General features: G+C 36.4%; 1 protein-coding gene across 5 annotated transcripts; it reads right to left on the bottom strand.

Annotated features, from left to right (window-relative positions):
• Positions 1–6,618: 6,618 nt before the first annotated feature.
• On the bottom strand, positions 6,619–9,897 carry LOC136256786 (uncharacterized). Of its 5 annotated transcripts, XM_066049811.1 has the most exons (8): positions 8,761–9,893; positions 8,634–8,681; positions 8,525–8,587; positions 8,301–8,387; positions 8,193–8,251; positions 8,096–8,136; positions 7,923–8,042; positions 6,619–7,885 (listed from the first exon to the last, which is right to left on the bottom strand). In XM_066049811.1, the coding sequence occupies exons 1-8, from the start codon at positions 8,857–8,859 to the stop codon at positions 7,881–7,883; spliced, it is 522 nt and encodes a 173-aa protein (XP_065905883.1). In that variant the 5' UTR covers positions 8,860–9,893; the 3' UTR covers positions 6,619–7,880. The 5 variants fall into 5 exon arrangements, 4 of the variants coding, with proteins under 4 accessions (XP_065905883.1, XP_065905881.1, XP_065905882.1 ...); XR_010701650.1 differs by lacking the exon at positions 8,096–8,136 and having other exon boundaries at positions 7,923–8,072; positions 8,761–9,897; XM_066049809.1 differs by having other exon boundaries at positions 6,619–8,042; positions 8,761–9,894.
• Between the last annotated feature and the right edge of the window lie 11,570 nt (positions 9,898–21,467).

Here is a 21,467-nt window from a genome sequence, read left to right on the forward strand (position 1 = left end):
TTGTTCTGCTATACAATACATCCATGTGTCAACATTTATACAGGGCTGGGGGGAAGGGGTTAGAAAAAAGACTACTCTTTGTACGCTTGCAAAAAAGCAGAAAATTGTGGACCACCCCTAATTAGTTGTAGCATGCACCTTTTTTGATTTGAGGAAATGTGTATATAGAAAGAAGAATGTTAATGCTTAAGAGTAGCGTGTCACTCCATTTACAGTACCACCACTTCTAGCTATAGCCCTGTCTTTTGTGACTATTATTTGTTGCTCATAATAATGTATCCCTACATTACAAACATATCCTCATTTGCCATCACCAATACAGTGCCATAGTCAAACTTTTATCTGGGTAACTAGGTTCTGAGATGAAAAGGTGAAACTTTTTTTGATGCAAGATAGCACCAGGGTGTGCAAAAATAGGGGAGTGTGGAGGCACGCCCTCATGATCCCAAACCGCAGAAATTAAAAACAAAGATACTAACATTTTAGTCAATAAAAAAAAAAAAAAAATTAAGGATTTTGACCAGAGCTCAAATTGAGAGTATATGAAGTATACCTTGTTAAATTTTTAGTATACCTTCTTGTTATAGTTGCTTGTGTTACTAAGTTGCAGTAAAATATAATGCAAAATTCATGAAATGGATTTTTCTGTAGTTGATATTACAAACTAGAGAACGAACAAGGGAGAATTATTTCAAACTCCCACCAGTGTATGTATAGGAACACAGAATCTCCTCCAGTTCAATATACTCTAATAAAACAGTCATGTATTTTAGAACAGTCACTCAAGAAGTCAGGTGCATGGCTTAAAACTCTGAAAGTAAGATTTACAGTCCTAAGTGTTAGCTAATTAGCCAACCCATCGACCCTCTCCCAAGTCTATATCCTGATAATTTAGTATACCTTCATGTAATTTACAATTCAAGCCCTGATTTTGACATTTGTTTTATGCTTAGCACAGATAGTTATGTAATTGACTTTTGTGCTAAAATTTTGGAGTTTTGTGCTGACATTGTGGATCTTTTGTAAAGGAGGAGGTTCTCTTCAGAACCTACAGACCTACAGACCGCCACCCCTGCATACAGACCTACAGTGGTGGTTGGCCATCCAGTTAAAAAAAGGATGAAGAATATTGTCACACCTCTCATAACCATATACCACTTGTAACAGTACTGAGATTAATATATAATTCTACTACATCATACAGCATAAAGTATACTATGTCTTAAAAACATTTTTTTGAAAGCTTATTCACATCTTATATGAAGTCATATTAGTGGTGTGCAGTTAACATTAATTAATAGGTTTCCTTGTTGCATGGAAGCTTGATATATTTGTCAAGTCAGAACAATGACTGTTTGTCATGCACATTCAAAGCTTTCATCTTTGTAACAATTTGTACCTGTTGTTATCTTAGTCACCATATTGTACTATATACACATATCAAAACACAATGGACAGACACTCATTGGTACACTATGGATCGCTGTTGATTATTAGAAAGAATGGTATACAATAAATCATTACAGGACACGTCCAATATTATTATCGTACGGAGGGAAACTTTGGAGGGGGGGAAATTTGGCGAATCAAGCAAAATATCACTGTTGGCGAAATAAAATTTGGCGAATTGTTAGCAAAGCGCACGCCATATTGAATTAATTAGATCACTGAAGTGAGAACTGGAGTGCCACGCCTCTCAGTGATTCGGCGCCTGGAGTCAGCTACCAAATAAAAGGTAATACTATATAAACAGTAGATCTACACCCTCTGGAATAGTGAATATCGTACTTAACATGGTAGGACTCGCTATACTTGTCATGCCCGTTTCGAGTTGAAGTTTGAGGATACCACGTGTACAGTAACTAGCTACCTAGTGAGATAGTTGAGGCAGGCTTGGCTCTAGCGTTATGTCTGGCCCACTATCCCTTGGTTGAGTAGAAAATTGATTAGTTTGAGGCTCGCTTTGCTATTTTCTTCGCCACCAAAATATTTGGATGGGGAAAATTTTGCGAATTCATGGTCAGTCGCCAAATTCGCCAAATTTTAATGGCGCTAAAGTTTCCCTCCATACGGTAGTGTAAAGTTATACATGTCAGTCAACCTACTACAATCCAAAGTAAAAAAATTAAAATTAAAACTATAAAATGACAAAATTTCTTCTTATTATTTTCAAATTTCTCCACCAAGAACTTTGTATCAATTATAGTCTTTGTGGAAACATAATCATTTACTACTCTGTTACTATATATGCAGAATGGCATTACTCCTCTATCTGTTGCTGTACAATTTGGTCATACTCAAGTAGTGGAGACGTTGTCAGAGAGGCATCACTCTACTAGAATTAGTAATATTCATCTTTGGAGTAGTTAAAGGTTGGTACTTTAAATATCAACATCAAGAAATTTTGCTCTAAAACTGACATGATCAGAAAAGTTTCACTTTATTTCCAAACAAGCAAGTCAAATGATCAAATTTACTATATATGGTACCAATGATAAGTTGTATTACATCAATACATAATTGTACTACTACATTACAACGAATTATACAGCATAAAGTACCACTGATAAGATGTCTTAAAAATATTTTCTTGAAAGTTTATTAACATATTATATGAAGTCACTTACGTGATGTGTAGTTACCATAAATTAATTGGTTTCATTGTTGTATGGAAGAAAAATAAAACTTGATATATTTGTTAAGTCAGGACAATGAATGATTGTCACACTTAAAGCTTTCATCTTTGTAACAATTTGTACCTGATATTATCTTAGTCTTATTGTTCATGAATATACACATACCAAAACAGAATAGATGGAACACTATGGGATGCTTGTTCTGTGATTTGAAGAGTGGTTATATGTGACTCAATCTGGCAAAACTGGCCTTATCGCCCACAACAGCATATTTGAATTTTTGTAACAAACACAAAGCTACATGAACACATTATCAGATTTCACTGTCACAACCAGCCTGGGTTAACTGGTCTACTTATGCTGGCTGCTTTTTCCAAGCCCAGTGGCGAGCTGTAAGAGCGGTCTTGGGCCTAAATGGAGCTCTGGCCAACAAGTAGATGGCTTTGTGTGGTTGTACAACTCCGTGGTATTGGATAAAGACTAATACTGTTGATTTTAGCCAGGTTTGAGTCCAGAATAGCCCATAACTTGGTCTTAATCATCCCTTCTCCTTCTTCCATTTTCTTTGATTAACCCCTTGCCCCCCACCACCACCCATTGTAATGCTTGCCTGATACAGCCTAGCCATGGTCAATCTTGGTAAACAAAAACTATCTAAAATGGCAGGAAACTTGGCTGTTGGTTACTTGTTCACTGGATGGTATTAAAGGTAAGGAATTGGTGAAAAATGTGTGAAAAGTTTGTACATGTAACTAAAGCCATTGGCGAGCTACAACCCTTTGAAAACTTAAAACCGGTGTACTTCAATACTTGTACATAGGTGATAAGCCCAGTTTTGCCAGACCAGGTCACATATCTGTTGAGAATTAAACTTTTAAAGTGAGAAAACTGCAATAATACAATGATGTATAGAATTATAGATCAAAATAATGTCATCATATAACTGATTATGTAATATGTACATGAACCAGAGTAGTGGTTCATAATAAAGATCGCCTATGTGTTTTGCCAAAATCCAAATAGAACACTCACCTAAACACCACCTTAGAAAACTCCTCCAACCACAAAAGAAGTCTTAGAAGTTAATTTGGAAGAAGTATAGGCCCACCGGAAAATATGAAGTCAAAAGGAGCCAATAAAAGTACTGTTTTAAAATCTAAAATACGCCATTTTGTTCATATCATTTTTTCACTGATCTACTGTAGCTACACCCTTCAAAGTCAAAATTAATTTTCAAGTATAGAGAAATGCGTAACTTTGTGTTATAAGGAAACACTGGTCCTCTGTGAAATGATTGTTTGGTATAACCTCAACAGTAACTTCTTACACTACATCAATATCTGAACTGTTTTTGTTCTACACAAAACAGTACTTGTGATATGAAGTGATGAACAAGCAATGTTGTCTCCACTACACATCCTCTTCGTTTTTTCTTTATCACATACTCATGAGAAGGAAACATGATCTTTTGTATGCCAATTGAGTTGCTGAGTCTAATGGATTTAGTTTAATGACTTAGGGCAAAGCACCATTGAGATATGACCAATCAAAATAGGGGATGTATAGAGTAATGGTGGACGATAACGAAAGAGAAATTATTTTTACAATAAAGCAATACTTGGTATGATTTTGTCAGGAATTTTATGGTGAGTATTGTGGTATTAGTAAATTCTTTCTACTGTGCACAGATACAAAGTAATAAAAGATATATTTATAGAAGCCTATGTGGTTGCATCCAATATACTGGAGTTTGACTGTCAAAAAGTTAATGGAAAATCAGTTCACTTTATCAGGGGATAAAAACTACATAGCTTTCCTTCCTATGTCTTTTTTCATGTTGAAACAAAGCCCTGACCCTACAAAGATGTTGTGGTTTCATAAGGTAGTGCATTTTGAAAATAGCTGAATGGGGTCTAGACCAATCAAACAATCCCACCAAGACCATAAATTAATTAATTTCCTTGCTGCACAGAAGAAAAGCAAAACTTGATGTATCTATTACAGTCGATTTCAGATTGTTGTAAAATGCATTACCGCTTTGGTATATAGCAGGTGGTGGTAATTTCCCATATACACACATAGCTATGTATGTTGTAATAGCTACCGTCATTCATATTTCTTGTTCACTACCTTTTATTGCTGGAACCCTACTTCATTGTTAAGCTAGTAAATGTATTAGTTAGTACAGCATAAAGTATCAATGATAAGATGTCTTCAGATATTTTGCATGTATTAGCTTTGAAAAATAATTTACATCTTATGAAGCCACATTTGTGATGTGTACTAGCATTAATTAATTGGTTTCCTTGTTGCATGGAAGAAAAATAAAACTTGATACATTTGTCAAGTGATTGTTTGTCACATTTAAAGTTTTTCATCTTTGAAACAATTTGTACCTGATATTATCTTAGTTCCTATTGTTCACTATATTGTACTGAATATACACATACCAAAACAGAATAGATAGACGACCACTAATACACTATGGGATACATGTTCATTATAATTGGAAGAGTGATACACATATATGCCAGAGCACAGAGCACAACAAACATTATTAGCTATTAGCAACGAAACTGTATACTTGTCATTGTTATGATGCACTTACTGCAGGTTGTGCAGTGGTGTGGATTGGTCAGGGTAGCTAAATTCTATATGACAAATTTGTCACCCTGGAAACAGTTTCATGTGTCAAACCCCAAACTGTATAACTTGGAAATCACTAAATCTTGTAGGACAACTTTACATAACGATTACCCTACCAGCCACATGACCTTAGGTAGGTGGAATATACATAATGTTGATTGGTACATAGTAATGCCACATCAGAATTTTCAGCTCTAACCACTACCAAAAGCTGCTGGCATGTTGAAAAAACCTACAGTCAATAAATGATAAGGAATACTCTGAAAATAAATTATAATGGATTGCAGTAGTAAGTTAAATTGTCGGTCTATTCTGCCATATTCATCTTGGTAAAAAATTGGAACTAAGACAACAACTTGATATGAAGATGAAGCTCAGAAAATAAACGATTCATTGTTACTCTGACTAAACAAACATTTATAAGTTCTGTTATTACTTTAAACCAGGCGTGTGCCCACAGCCGGCCAAAGGCCAAAGGCTGGCTGTGGAAGCATGCCTGGTAAACTGAAATTGTTTTCTCAAAAACGTGCGTGTGCTTGTAAGTATAATAGTTACGTATGTTTGTATATTTATTTGTCTTTCTGCACCCATGTGATCAAAGTGGCTTATGCTAAAAGCAGCCTGTATGTGAAAATGAAGACTGCACAGAACCAGTATAGACTTTCCCAGTAGGTAAGGTTTTGCTTTGAGGCAGTATATTTGTGCTAGTTTGAAGAACGGGTGAAGCAAGTTCCTGAAGCAGACGTTATGAATGCTTTTCACAATTGGCTGGCTATAAGGGCACATTACAACCGAAAAACAGCATATCTGGCTTCACAGACTACCAGAAATAATGAATTCCTTCAAAGATAAAGGGGACATATCCCATACTTACGTGAACAAAAATGAAGGGCAGCGTCAATGCTTTCCCTAAACAATTCGTGTGAGAAAACACAATTAATCTAATTATCTAGCTGAAGTAATAATACAGGAGCAATAGCATGAATAAATTATATACATGGTTGATTAATAATTAGTTAGTATTAACTGCATCAGTGCCTTGTTTTTAGAAGTAGCATAACATCAACTTATGCAATATGCACAGCAAAACCCATAATATGCTGACTAGTCTTTTAAAAAATTGTTAATTTAAAAATGAAGTAGGGATCTATGCAATAAAAACAAGTGAAACAAGAGATGAATGATGGTATTACAGAATAGCTTACTGAGAAAGTCCCTACTTTGGGATTGAGCAAAATAATTGTTATAGCTAATCTGCCAAAGTAGGGATTTTCCCACTGAGCTATGCTGTAATACCATCATTCATCTATTGTTTCACTTCTTTCTATTGCCTACTTCATTTTTAAATTAACATTTTAAAAAAATACTAGTTTGTTTAGTTTTTTGTTGTAGCACATCTAGCTATACAGTGTAACTTGTGACTGTTCTATTAGAATATCATACATGACTGTTGTATTAGAGTGACTGTTGTATTAAAGTATATCTCGAGTCAACCAAGGGGTGTGCAGCTAGCTAGACTAATAAGGGGTGAGGTCATCTTGTTTACTAGTAAGTAAACAGCTAGATTGCTAAGAGGTGTGGTCTCCATTATTAGTCCACCTAGATCTTTAATTGATGGGGGTGGTCGCTAAACTATTGCGAACGGGATCTCAATTGTGAACTTGCAGATATCTAGCTTGTGTATCCCTTATAGTAGCGCCGGGAATGAAGTGCTTCTGAAATCCAGCTCTGAAATAATTGTGTAGCATCTATATATGCTACTGAAAGAGTGCTGATACGGAAAATTAATGCCTCAATATGGTTTCGCTGGATGAAGAAGAAGACAAGCAGCCTGATTGAAGATAAAAGAAAAGACAAGGCACAGACGGCCTCCACCTGTTGGAACCCCAAATGGTACATCCAACTGGTGAGTTTGTCATTGTGGTATAAAATGGTGGCCATGTACTGCTTCGTTTGGCCTCTAGCCTTGCAATTGTGGTCAATGAGGCAGTGAGACTAAAATTTGAGTTTGGGAAATTAAAAAAAAAAATTCTACATCTGGCCACCTGTAAGTGTTTTGTTATATTTAATGCTGTATTATGTATTTATGGACTAGTACTATTCCATAAAGGTGATTTTCATTGCATGAAATGTCTCTAGGATGATTTTTAAAGGTGGAATACTGGTCAGCGTGCAAAATTATCAAGACGATCGCTACTTAAATGGTACTATCGTACCATTTGATACTGACTTCTACTAACTCCATATTTTACTTTGTATTGCTCTGTCTTAACTCCATCTTGGGACCATTACTCAAATTCTGTCAAAATTTGCACAGTAATAGTCTATTGGTATGACTAGTAATCTAGTTTTGCCTCAGGCTAGCTGCTGTACTTGGAAAAAATTGTTCCAAGACAGAGTAATACTGAGTAAAATTCAGTAAATATGGAGTTAGTATCAGTTAGTATCCATACATGAGTTTTGCTGTGTCACATATCTCATGTCACTCATCTCAATGTCACATAACAAAAGACATCCCATTAATTGTTTGTAATATTAACAATAAAATTCTGACAATAAAATAGTACATAACCCACATATTAGTTACAACTGTATGCCTCATCCTGAAAGAGATCATCGATAACCAAGCTAAGATCTTACCAGGCCAGATGAATCTCATCGTTGATCTGGGTATTAGTTTGGTCGTACAATCAGGAAACAACTGAGATTGTACCAGGACAGATGAATCTTGTCGATGAGGTAACAGAAACTTCTGGCAGACTACACTCGGTAAATTTCTCCTTCCTGATTCTAATACACAAATTCAGTCATACCTAAAATCTTCACTTTGTACATAAATGACACATTTGGGGACCTGGAAAGTCATGACACCCTTGAGGTAATACAAAATTCTTTAGTACACAGACTGACCTGGAGATCCGCACTGTCCTTGATGTTAGCACAGTCCATATACACTTGACAACTGAGAACTACAAGAAAACACATAATCTTATAAAATTCCTTTGGATGTAAACTGACCTGAACCTTGATCTTACTTGCCAAGTTACATATGTACCAAACCGGTACTGCTAGTGATCGAGAGAACCGCATGCTATGACCAATTACCTGTTAAATCGACAGGCAGGCATTAAATACAATACACCTAAAATCTAAGTCAATTTTTACGCATATGACACATTTGGGGAACTGAAAATTCATGACACCCTTGAGGTAATACAAAATTCTTTAGTACACAGACTTACCTGGAGATCCACACTGTCCTTGATGTTAATTACCACAGTCCATGTACACTTGACAACTGAAAACTACAACACACATAAAATTATAAAATTCCTCTGGATGTAAACTGACCTGAACCTTGATCTTACCGGGGAGAGAACCGCACGCTATGACCAATTCCTGTAAAATCGACAGGCGAGCATTAAGTACAATACACCTAAAATCTGTCACTTTTTACGCAAATGACATATTTAGATACCTGGATATTCATGACACCCTTGAGTTCCTTAGTACACAGACTGACCTGGAGTACTGGCACGCGGTTAATCAGTGTGAGGCGATGTGGCATCATATACATCTTTCTTCACTCCTCGTTTCATTACTTAACCCCTCCTCGTTTCGTTACTGAACCTCCACAAAGAGCCTGAGTTCTCGGCTCTTTAATATCCATTCGACTTCTGGGCAAGTGATGTACGTAGCTACACTTCACTAATCCAGTTACAACGTGACAAATCTTTATCATTCGTACTTCCCTCTCAAGACATATGGACTGCCATAAATAATTAATATAAACCACATATAATGTGTGTTCACTCAAGGTATTACAGGGACTTTCCAAGAAATTTCCCCTAAATAGGTCACGTGATCATTGTCAGTCGGTGGAGCTTTTTCTTGGTCATGGCTTTACAATGCGGTATGTGAACTGTCAGTTGCACTGCTGAAGAAATGTTTAATTTATATTATTCGTACTTCCCTCTCAAGACATGGACTGCCATCAATAATAATAGCTACAAATCACCTATCACGTGTGTTCACTTTTCACTTGAGGTGTTACTGTACAGGGGCTTTCCAAGAAATTTCCCCTAAATAGGTCACATGATAATTGTCAGTCAGGTGGAACTTATTTATTTCCATTAATACGCCATGGAGCTTGTGTATGTGTTGTGGCTTTCATTAATTATCATGCACATACCATGGTGCAACAAAGTTTGTAACAGACTGGAACGTAGTTCGTGGGTTGCCGGTGACTGTGTATAAGCTTGTGTTGTGGCTTTCAACTTCTGTAACGGATTGCTTGAATGTGGTTTGCCAGTGACGTGTATATGAGTTGGCGTTGTTCCACACAGCTTGCACAATATTCAAATTTCATGGATGTCTGCATGATGACACAAGATTAAGTGAGACCTGTAAAAGAATAAGCAGGCACTGAACTTAACCTTCAATTAAACACACATGCAACTAACCTGGAACATCAGTCGCAACACAAAATACACTTGCTTGGATATCCTCATGGCTTAACTATGGAGTGACATGTGTGATCAATGGACACTAAACAGAATGTACAACACAATTTTCTTTTCTGCAAGAACTTTTTAACACCTAGTAAGGGCACTACTAGCTCACCAACAATAGCATTTCAAGTGATGTAATATTAACTTGCTTACATCAAGTACAACCAATATATGGTGTATGTGTGTGAACATGCATCTATAGTGTTTGCACATTTTGTGTGTGTCTTGTGCTTGTAAATGAAATGAGCATGTGTTTGTATGTAGTGAAATAAAAATAATAGTATGATGTATGTGATTTCTTTCATAGCCCTCAGCAAAGCATCGTGCTCTACTAGGGCAAACCAAGTTGTTAAGTTGTTCTCGGGACACTATGGCAGTGGCCATAGCAGGTTTTATTCATTGATAAGTATGGAATGATTGATATACTCTAATAGGACAGTCAGGCAATAAAATATTCTAATAGAACAGTCATTGAACAATATAGCTGAATATTTACATCTCTGTCTGAACACACTCCCAGATCCAAGATGCAATCTCAGAGTTGCTATTTCAAGATGGTGGCATTCACCAAGATCACTTAGAAAAGCATGTTTTGCAAATAAGTGCTTTACACACATCTTTGATTACCTTGACTGTAGCTATTATACTTGGCCTGACCAGTAAATTGCATAATTTCCGTCCTAATAAAAATTAAAAGCTACTATAGGATTGTATGATATATGCTCACAACTTCTCAGCAGATTTGTGTGGGGTTGCAACACCTCTACAAGGCAGAATTCATCATACACTTGAACATTAAGTCTGTAAATTATATAACTGACATAAATTGGTGATATCCCCCTCAAAAACACCTTTGCTATAAAACAAGGCACGTCCAAGAAACTACAAGTATCTGTAACCCCAGCTCAGCTGTAGAAAAACACTCCATGAAATTAACTGCTAACTGAAAGAGCTGATATCTGGAGCGGCCAAGAATCAATGTTTCTACAACTGACTATGATTACCAAAGATTTGCCAAGTCCATGCAAGAATACCTTGGCTGTAAAACAGGCAAATAAAAGTAACTGACAATTAAACAACTGATACCTGAAGCAGCCAAGAATAAAAGTCAACTTGATACAACTAACTGCACTGAATTATTAACTTGAAACATTGAATCTAATCATTCAACTGTGTTTTATACATTCACCCTTGCTACATCCTAAATTAATTCTTTGTAACTCTAATTTTTTCTTTACTCTGACTATCGAAAAGGTGGCCAAATTACCAGCCAATTAGAGTTACAAAGAATTAATTTAGGATGTAGCAAGGGTGAATGTATAAAACACAGTTGAATGATTAGATTCAATGTTTCAAGTTAATAATTCAGTGCAGTTAGTTGTATCAAGTTGACTTTTATTCTTGGCTGCTTCAGGTATCAGTTGTTTAATTGCCAGTTACTTTTATTTGCCTGTTTTACAGCCAAGGTATTCTTGCATGGACCTGGAAAATCTTTGGTAATCATAGTCAGTTGTAGTAACATTGATTCTTGGCCGCTCCAGATATCAGCTCTTTCTGTTATCAGTTAATTTCATGGAGTGTTATTCTACAGCTGAGCTGGGGGTTACAGATACTTGTAGTTTCTTGGACGTGCCTTTTTTACAGCAAAGGTGTTTTTGAGGAGGATATCCATTACAGAGAAGCATCAGGGAAGGATCCAGAATTTTTCAAGAGGCAGTTTCTGAGCAGGGTGAAGGGTAATCCCCTAAAGTTCATATATGTGACTCAGCACATTCCAGCTTACAGCTGTAGCATTCATACATAAAGTGTCCTTAGGCAAACTTAAACATCCACAATCTAGCTAACTAGCTGGAAACTACACTGCATGCTGTTCGCGCAGCTTGTTTTCATACTGTGCTATTGTAGATCAAGCTTACTACATACACAACTTCCTGGCATACAGTAGCTGTTACAAATGATGGAGCTCTTGTTCATCACACCCCTTCCTGATTGAATTGAAGAACTACTGAAGTAACTCCCATATCACTCCATAATTCATACTGCCGAATGCAGAGACCAGAGTTCAATTCATCCTGTATCTTCTGAGTGAGGTCTCAAGAACAGCCGAGTGATATCACACGCCCATATAGAGCAAATGTCAGCTGGGGTTAGGTGCATTACCACAAAAGAAAAGCACCAGCAGTAAAATGTTATTTCATATAGAATCAGGCATACCTATACAACAATATCAGTGTTAAACACCTTTGTTTCCTTGCAGTTGCCAGCCCTTCCATCCTCCACTCACAATAAGCACGTGTCTTCTGCCATTTTCTGAACTTCAAACAATCCATATCACATAGACTATCATCATGTGATGCTATATTTAGCCTTATTAGAATATTTTGTGACTGCTCTATTAGAGTGTATCGATTTTTCATGTTCTGTGGCTATCCTCCTTGCTGTTTCTCTATTAGATTTCCTGTTCAAGGTTCAATCTGAGGGGTCTTAAGACCCCAAAGCAGTGTGCAAAATAACTTTTCAGACATGTGCTGACACACTGTCAGGACAACATGAAAGCTGAGTGGACATAAATCAATTTGTCCAAACACTTAAATTTTTTTTGTTTCTCCTTTCCTCACTGTTAGTGAATGGATGAGTAGTACAGTTGTACAGTACATTGATGATCCCAATGCTTGAAAAAAACATCTAATTTGGCAAAACACATACAGGACAGATCAGACAAGCACAACATTTTAGCGTTCTGGTCACATTATAAATTCAGTGCTGTTACAAGAGCATTTGTAGGAAAGGACTCAAAGGAGTCATTAAGAAATTACCACTGTAGTACTATAACCAAGTAGCTAAACTTTACTATTGTTGCTATAAAATAGTGTCTCAGTCAAAATGAACATGAATTGTAAAAAAATGGACTTCACTCTAGCTCAAAATACAAGTTGGGTATACAGATGAATACCACAAGTAAAAGCTAGTAATGGCTGACAGGTTATAAGTACATTTGCCAAGTATATACACATGTGCAGTATTAACCTGTTGGCATGGCTTTGTGGTCACACCACAAACCATAAACACATAACTCAACTACATGCCAATGCCACTACATCTGGCCTCCCTCCTAGCCTAATATCACACTCTAAACTCTGTGCTAAACCCTGAAAGGACTCTATTTCTGGACAAATTCAATTATAGCCTGACAACTAATGTAATTGACCGGAAATTGTCAGTGCCCAGACTGTTATTTCACGCACACCGCAAAGACCCCTGGATCCACCCCTGTCACACCACTAGAGCCACTAATATCCTTCTTTGTACACGTATGAAGTAGCTAAGGGTTGTAACTTTAAATATCATTATCTGGAAATTTTGCTCTAAAAGTGGCATGATAAAACAAATTTCACTTTATTTCAAAACCAAAAGTCAAATGATCAACTTTACTATATTATAGTACAATTTTAAGTGTTAAGTTGTACTGCATCAATATGTATTTGTACTACAGTACATGTAATAGTTGTAACATGGGAACTAGGGATTTGCCTGATATGTATGCCCATAACTTGAGGGTACAGCCCGAGGGCTGTGGGCATACATATCAGGTAAATCCTAAGTGCCCCGGTTACAGTTAACATGTAACACTTCCTAACAGCCTTTGTCAGATGAGTAATCACCCATGCCAATACGAGTGCAACAACTGGATTCATTTTATATACATGCCTGAATGATTTGAGGCAGCACATAACATTGTAGCTATGTTTGTATAATGAAAGGACGAGTCCTAAGGATATCACGGGAAAAGTCAAGTTAGGTAAATCTTGGGGAATTTACAAGTGTTTACTGCTATTGCATTGTTTAAAGACTAATTACAATGTATAATAAAGGTCTAAACGGATAAGCTTCATTGTAGAGTGGTTAACTGTGATGTGGATGTGGTCCATATTTGAAAACATTCCAAAGCTTGTGAATACACTGTAGGACTAGCTCTCATCTTTAACTCATGTTTTCCTAACTTGTAGACTAAGAATGGCAAGGATGCTGAACACCTTCATGTGAGTGCTTCTTGTGGCAAGACTCCAATTCATGATAATAGTCACATGAGCAGTAATTTATTTCCATAACTGATTTCAGCCTGAGCTTTTATAAAACAAACAGGATGGTACCACTACACCTCATCCACATTAAGGCTATGCTTGTTTTAATGAAAGGTAGACTGCTCTATTGAAGTGCAACCACTTTCCTGGGATACTTCTCCATGTACACCAGTGTACAATTAGTTGTATCCCTGTGAAGAGGTATACATGGCAAATGTATCCTCTGGAATTCCTTTGATCTGAGGTGTGGATACAGCATAAAGTACTACTGACAAGATGTCTTAAAAATATTTTCTTGACAGTTTATTCACATCTTATATGGAGTCATATTTGTGATGTGTAGTTACCATTAATTAATTGGTTACTATGTTGCATGGAAGAAAAATAAAACTTGATATATTTGTTAGGTCAAAATAATAATTGTTTGTCATGCACATTCAGAGCTTTCATCTTTGTAACAATTTGTACCTGCTGTTATCTTAGTCACTATATTGTACTGAATACACATATCAAAACACAATGGACAGACACTCAGTGGTATCCTATGGATAAACTTTGACTATTGGTATGCATACACTAGAGAATAAATCATCACAGGACGCATCCAATATTATTAGTGCAAAGTTATACATGTCAACTTACTTATGTTGTCCCCAGCTAGGTTAGGATTGACTGCACTGTAAGTTACAAGTTTTAGCAATTTCCAAGGTATACACTAGGTGATTTGTAACACAAAGTTGTTCCCAGGGCTTTTAAAAAGCGTCACCATCCCCCACCTCTGCCCGACCTGTGATAGGTGTAGCATAACAGTGATAGGTGTATAACTGTTCCCTACAACTCACCACTAGCCATCTGATCTGATAAGTACATACGTAAGTTGGGTCATAACATTGGTTGGTGCATTTTGATACCACATCAATTCTAACATCATACACGTCATGTTGAGAATAAAACTATAAAACAAAGCAAGGTATGAAAACCATGAAAAGTTATAATGGTATAACCAGTATATACCATAATACCATACCACAAGCTGACAGCTACTGCATAGAGGGAAACTTTGGCGACTTGCTACAAATTCGCCAAAGTTCAACCCACCAATTACTCATAACGCCTGGGCTTAGCCTCTTTTAAGCTAAAGATTGAGATTGAATCCACTAAAGTTTATTTCGCCAAATGCAATTAGCTGGCTATTCGCCAAAGTTTACCCTCACTAAGGGTTCCCTCTATATGGTAAGTTATAGAATAATATACCTTATGGTCAAGGGTATATCTTAACAATATAATAATCTCAGACAATTGTCTGGCCATCCTACCATGATATCCATATTCACTATATTATAGGAACTAACAGGTACAAATTGCTTCGAAGATTAAAGCTTTGAAAGTAGCTATATCACAAAATTATAAATCAGTATGGTTTTAGACTAAACAGACATAGTGGGATTCATTTGGATGGTCATAAGGCTATGATAAAAAAAGAAAAAAGAAGGTTGGAAAGAGTTTAAAGCAACACAGTGCAGCATGCAGTGAAGAGAATGCTGCCGTTAAAATTAATGATGTCAAAAGTTATCACCTGTCTACTGTTGTATGATTTAGCATCAGAAAACCAGAAAAATATTGGTGTTGTCACTAGGCTATTTAATTATGGTATTTCTAATACATTCTGTATGGGTCATAATCATGAACACTGCATTGCACATAAACAAAGACTTTTCAAGCTTCAAATAACCTCTAATCTATACTGGGAAATTCCCTGCATTTACACACATACGTTATTAAAAGTAAACTTACCATAATGCTACGGGATGAAGTACAGCATAAATAATTCTTTTTTTCACAGTTTCACTAATTCTTAAAAGACTTCCTAACTATGTAAATGCTGTCTCGAGTTGGATTATATGCCAAGATTATGGATCCGTGCATGAACTTTGCCTTCCACAAATATTATTACAAAAATACCAAATTATTAGTAAACTTTCAAAGCTCAATCCAACTAAGCACAGCTATTCGATGATTCTTGGGCATAATAGATTTGGTTGGTATGGTAGTTACTGTAGCTGTACCTTGCACCTTTTTTGATTTTTTGTAAAAAAAGGAAATGTGTAGAAAGTGAATGTTAACGTTCAAAATGTCCATGCACATCACCCCATTTAACATCACTTCTAGCTATAGCCCTGTCTTTTGTGACTATTATTTGTTGCACATACACACATGCATTTCTGAATTGCAAGCATATCTTCACATGTCAACACAAAGCTGTAGCCAGACTTTATCTGGGTAACTAGGTTCTTAGATTAAAAGGTGGATCCTTTTTGTGTGGTGATGTGATGCAGGATTTTACCAGGGTGTGCAAAACTAAGAGAGTCTGGGGGCATATACCAATGATTCCAATACCCAGGTAATTTTTTTGATAATAACATTTCAGTCAATAAAAATAACAGAAAATATTTTAACCAGAGCTCAAATTGAAGATATATAAAGTATACCTTGTTAAATCTTTAGTATACCTTCTTGTTATAGTTGCTTGTCTTACCAAGTTACAGCAGTAAAAAATATAGTGCAAAATGCACGAAACAGATATTTCTGTAGTTGATATCACAACCACTAGAGAATGAACAAAGGAGAACTATTTCAAACTCTCCTACCAGTGTATGTAGGAGTGCAGGACCTCCACCAGTTTGATAGAGCAGTCATGTATTTTAATAGAACAGTCAAGTAAATTTGATGTACATACCTCCTGAGTGGAGTAATTTTGTGCATATCTAAATCATGTGTGTGATAGTGTATACATTAGTTGTTAGATAATTACAAGTTGTATGCAATTTGTCTTGAAATTTGTTTACTGATTCTTGATTAACCAAACTTCTTGGTAAAGTGTTCCATGCAGAGTTGTACTCTAATAAAGGAATAATGGATACTATATAACACATCCAAGAGTTAGAAGTGAAACTAGTTATGGCCAAAATGCTATTGCAACACTTGTAGAACATTTAGGATAAGCATAATACGTCAGTGGCAAACTAACATATTAACTAACCTATACTCGAGAAGTCAAACTGATGCATGGCTTAGAATTCTAAAGGTGAGATTTACATACAGTCCTAAGTGTTAGCTAGTTAGCCAACCCCAGCACTCCCTTCCCCTAGTCTATATCACAACAATTTAACATACTTGCATGTTATTTTACAATTCAAGCCCTGGTTTAGGCATTTGTCTTATGCTTACTACAGACGGTTTCTGTAATTAAAGAAGGAGGTTCTTCAAAACCTACAGACCTGCATACAGGCCTCAGCAGTGGTTGGTCATCTATCATAGATAATAGAAGAATATGGTCCCACCCCTCATGACTATATACCACTTGTTACAGTACTGAGATTAATGTATAATTGTACTACATTACACAGCATAAAGTACTATGTCTTAAAAACATGTTTTTGAAAGTTTATTCACATCTTATATGAAGTCACGTACATGATGTGTAGTTACCATAAATTAATTGGTTTCCTTGTTGCATGGAAGAAAAACAGAACTTGATATATTTGTTAGGTCAAAACTATGATTGGTTTTGTAACAACAATTTGTATATGTTGTTCTATATTGTACTGAATACACATATCAAAACACAATGGACAGACACTCATTGGTATGTTATGGATAAACGTTGACTAGTGGTATATGCATATACATTATGCAAGAGAAGAATCAATCATCACAGGACACTTCCAATATTATTAGCATCAACAGCAGCATAGATATTATACATAACATGGATTGGAAACGTGCATAAATAATTTCGTTTATCCTCGTTACGGTGCGCTAGCTTTAAAGATGTTGACAGCCTGTTCACAGGCCTTTTCTCTTGGTTGTGTAGTAGTGTAGACATTAATTTTACATTGTCGGTGTGTTATGTTGTGTACTGAACAAGAACATGGGCGTGTTTGCTGATATCGGAGGCGATACCATTGGCGACAGATGGATAGTGGAAGGTGAGTATCAGCTTATACCTCAGCAGTGCTGCTATTAACCAACTAGTGATGGCTGTATTTGCATTGCCTATTGAATACTTGGTACATTACAATAAAGCTTTAACTGAAGTCTTACTCTGTTAGGGTAAAATAATTACAAAATGTAGCCCTGTTTTGGCTTTGCTTTATTGAAGTGGAAGAGCTATACAGTTATACAACTATATCTGAGTAGTCTATTTACATTGTACCTGTTATAAGTGGTGCAAGCAACAGAATAGAAGCGGTGCTGAATATTTAGTTTCTTCAGGAAAATTACAAAACTGTTCTGTAACACCATAATTCAACTTAAAAACGAGAATTTTTCCACCCTACTGTTCGCCAAGAGCCAAAGTGTCTAACCAGGCTAGCCTCCACTTAATGTAGGTGGTAATTTGCCCAGCTGTAAATGACAAACATCACTTAGTAGCTTACAAGAGAGCGAAAATACTTCAGCTGTAATAACCAAATTTATTTTGCGCACTGTAACGAGGATAGGATACATTAAATACATTTATTTATTTTATTAACACGTATTTATATGCATGTTTCCAATCCATGCTATGTATAATATCTATGATAGCAGCAAAGTTATACATGTCAACCTACGTGTGTTGTCCCCACCTAGGCTAAGATTATCTGCACTGTAAGTTACAAGCTTTGGCAATTCCCAAGGTATACATACACTAGGTGATTTGTAACTCTCCATTCCCCACCTCTTCCCGACCTGTGGTAGGTGCAGCATAATTATAATGATAGGAGTATAACTGTTCCCTACAACTCATCACCAGCCATCTGATCTAATAGGTATGCAAGCTAGGACATAACATTGATTGATGCATCTTGATACCATATCAGAATTTTCCACTACTAACAATACCATGTCATGTTGAGAATAAACTATAAAACAAAGTGAGATATACATAATTTATGCAACGTGTGAAAACCAATGAAAGGTCAACTGCAGTGAAGAAAAAATTTTTGGTAGATGTATGTATTTTGTCATGCAATGCACAATTTTTAAAATTATTCAATGCATTGTTTGTTATTTATAACAGCAAGAAGTTATTATTACGTCAGCCTAGGCATTTCCGTGATGTCATTGTTGGCTAAGGAAATTGGTTTATTCCAAGTGTGTGAACACAAGATCGAAAACAAAGCACTTTGTGTTTCTTTGTGGATCATCCAGTTTTGTCCAGTTATTGTTGCTAAGTTGCTGAACATCACTTTGTGTAAATTCACTGTTTCATGGATGAGGTGAGTCTAAGTTTTAGAGCAGTATTGGCTCGAGTACGTAAATACCATGTGGTTGGCGCACCCAGCATGGAGGAACGACACAAACCTTCCTAAAAGGAACAATCATCTGTTGAATGGTCAGGGATGAAAGCTGATAAAATAATGTAGAGTACATTCAGATATGTGCAGTTTATTATTAGAAAGTAACTTATACTACTTATAGCATGAAAACATGGGAATCGTGTCTTTGTCTGGGTGTTCGTAAGCACTGGCTACTGAAGATAGAGCTGTAGGTAGTTCAGGTTTGTCACTATCATCTTCATGGGTACAGTAGTGAATTGTCTCCTCCAATAGTGAATCTACATACCCTGTAATATAATAGTGTTGTTACACAATGTATACAGCCAGTAACATACTATAACTCTGTGGCACCAGCACAGGTTTAGGAGTAAGTTCACCATGTTTTGGCTTAGGAAAGCAACCATGCATCTTCTCAGCATCATCTTTTATCTTTACTTGCTCATGTTTTAAGCTTTTGTTGAAGTGCAGTCCTGCTATCAAAAACCTAATAAGGAAACTATGAGAAAACATCTGAAAACAATTTACAACTTTGTTACCTGCAATACATTCCTACGTAGGAAAATGCCAAGAGCTTAGGAGCAAAATGATTTAGCACACTGTGATATGTTTCTAATCCACTTGTTTGATGTAGTGGTGATAATTTCTTCATATCTGTGTGCAGCCTCACATTCATGATGATGTAATCCAATTTCTCACATGCTTTACTCCCTGTTTAATATACAAAGTGCAGTTGCTTGACATCTAAATGAATATACCTGGTGAAAACCATTTCTTTCATCACTGTGCCTGACTAAGATCATCATGGTAGCAATCTTCATGAACATCACAAACATGATCCATCAAAGATTTCCAGCATTTTACAATGTCGTCGCCATCTGCAGCTGATGCTGCACAGCAGTACAAATGGTTAGTGGTGCTTTGATCCATTCTCCTACCAGTTCACAGTCACATGTTTTAGACAATTTTAGAAACTTTTTCTTAATACCTTTATAAAAGTTATTATTATTATAGATCATATAAATAGTATAGATGTACCTTTTGAAACATGCCATACATCATACTGGTGTTTGATGTGTGGATGCTTTTCCCTCATATATTTGGAAGGTAAGTGGATTGATGGTCATAAAATCTTCTTTCCTTTAGCATGCAACATGCAGGCATTCCAAAAAATGAAATATTTTTCTGGGAGTGATTCCGCTAAACAGAATGGCTGCTGAGAAAAAGATGTTCCCTGCTGGTGTATCCTTAAAAAAAGGCTAGCTGTTCCACCGGTACTGATAACCACAATGGGCACAGTCCTGTGATATGCTGATAAATGTTTCTTTCTCTTCAACAACCTCGCCCTGGCAGATTTCATTGCATGATCTACATGTTATGAAGAGACTGAATAGCTGTGATCTAAACACAAAGTATTTGATTTCATCTTGTGGCGGTAGCTGTTCAATGTCTTCCCTAAAGTTTGCTGTACAAGTATGTATTTGTTGATGACATGAACTTACTCTGTTGTGTATCTTCCTGGCTGTAATATTGTGCATGCAAATCTGTGCCCTCTTGTTCTGGCTCAGTTATAAATGAGTCATCTAGACCTGCTATTGAAAACCTATCCAGGGGTGGGGCATTCAAAAGATTACACTGTGTAGCTTTGTTTTTTTGTTTGTGGTTCCATCCGTGTTTCTGTCAGGTAAAATTAATAACTATTTTTTAACACCTTATCAGCTTCCATTGATTTCGTTCTCAAATACTGCAGGTTCAACAGATATCAGAAGGGCTCTGTCCGTGACATCTACTGTCTCATTTGACTTGATCACACCTGCAGTACCAGTGGACACCATTTCTGCTACAGCTTCTGTACTGGAGGGCACAGTTTCTGCTACAGATTCAACACTGGCAGACATGATTTCTGCTACAGTCTGTATCATATTTAAAAATTAATTTTATTATGTTTTCATACTAATTGTGTGCATTACTATTTGATATATTATTCCCTAACTGATTTTTGTTGTCTCCGTTTGGATAATGGCCTGTTAGTCGTGTTTGTGATGCTACTGGCTTACAAATAGTTGACAGATCGCAGAAATATTGTTGGAAATGCATCTGGTTTGAGTCGTCTTTGTGCTGGAATATCCATTTCTTCTCAAAAGAGCACTCCCTCCAGTCTGTCACAAAGCAGTCAGCTTCGAAGTATTTGGAGCATAACTGTGAGCTTGGTGATGTTGACTCTTTGCTGTTTGACTGCCCTGATCCACTTCTTGCATATTTCCTTGCGATCGT

Source organism: Dysidea avara, chromosome 5 (genome assembly GCF_963678975.1).
Source record: "Dysidea avara chromosome 5, odDysAvar1.4, whole genome shotgun sequence".
Lineage (NCBI taxonomy): Eukaryota > Metazoa > Porifera > Demospongiae > Dictyoceratida > Dysideidae > Dysidea > Dysidea avara.

Coding starts and splice junctions, on each gene's coding strand:
- LOC136256786 (XM_066049809.1), bottom strand. CDS start 8,859: ATGTATATGATGCCACATCGCCTCACACTGATTAACCGCGTGCCAGTA. Junction 8,682..8,760: donor AGGGTGTCATGAATATCCAG/GTATCTAAATAT, acceptor TCGATTTTACAG/GAATTGGTCATAGCGTGCGG. Junction 8,252..8,300: donor CAAGTAAGATCAAGGTTCAG/GTCAGTTTACAT, acceptor GTTTTCTTGTAG/TTCTCAGTTGTCAAGTGTAT.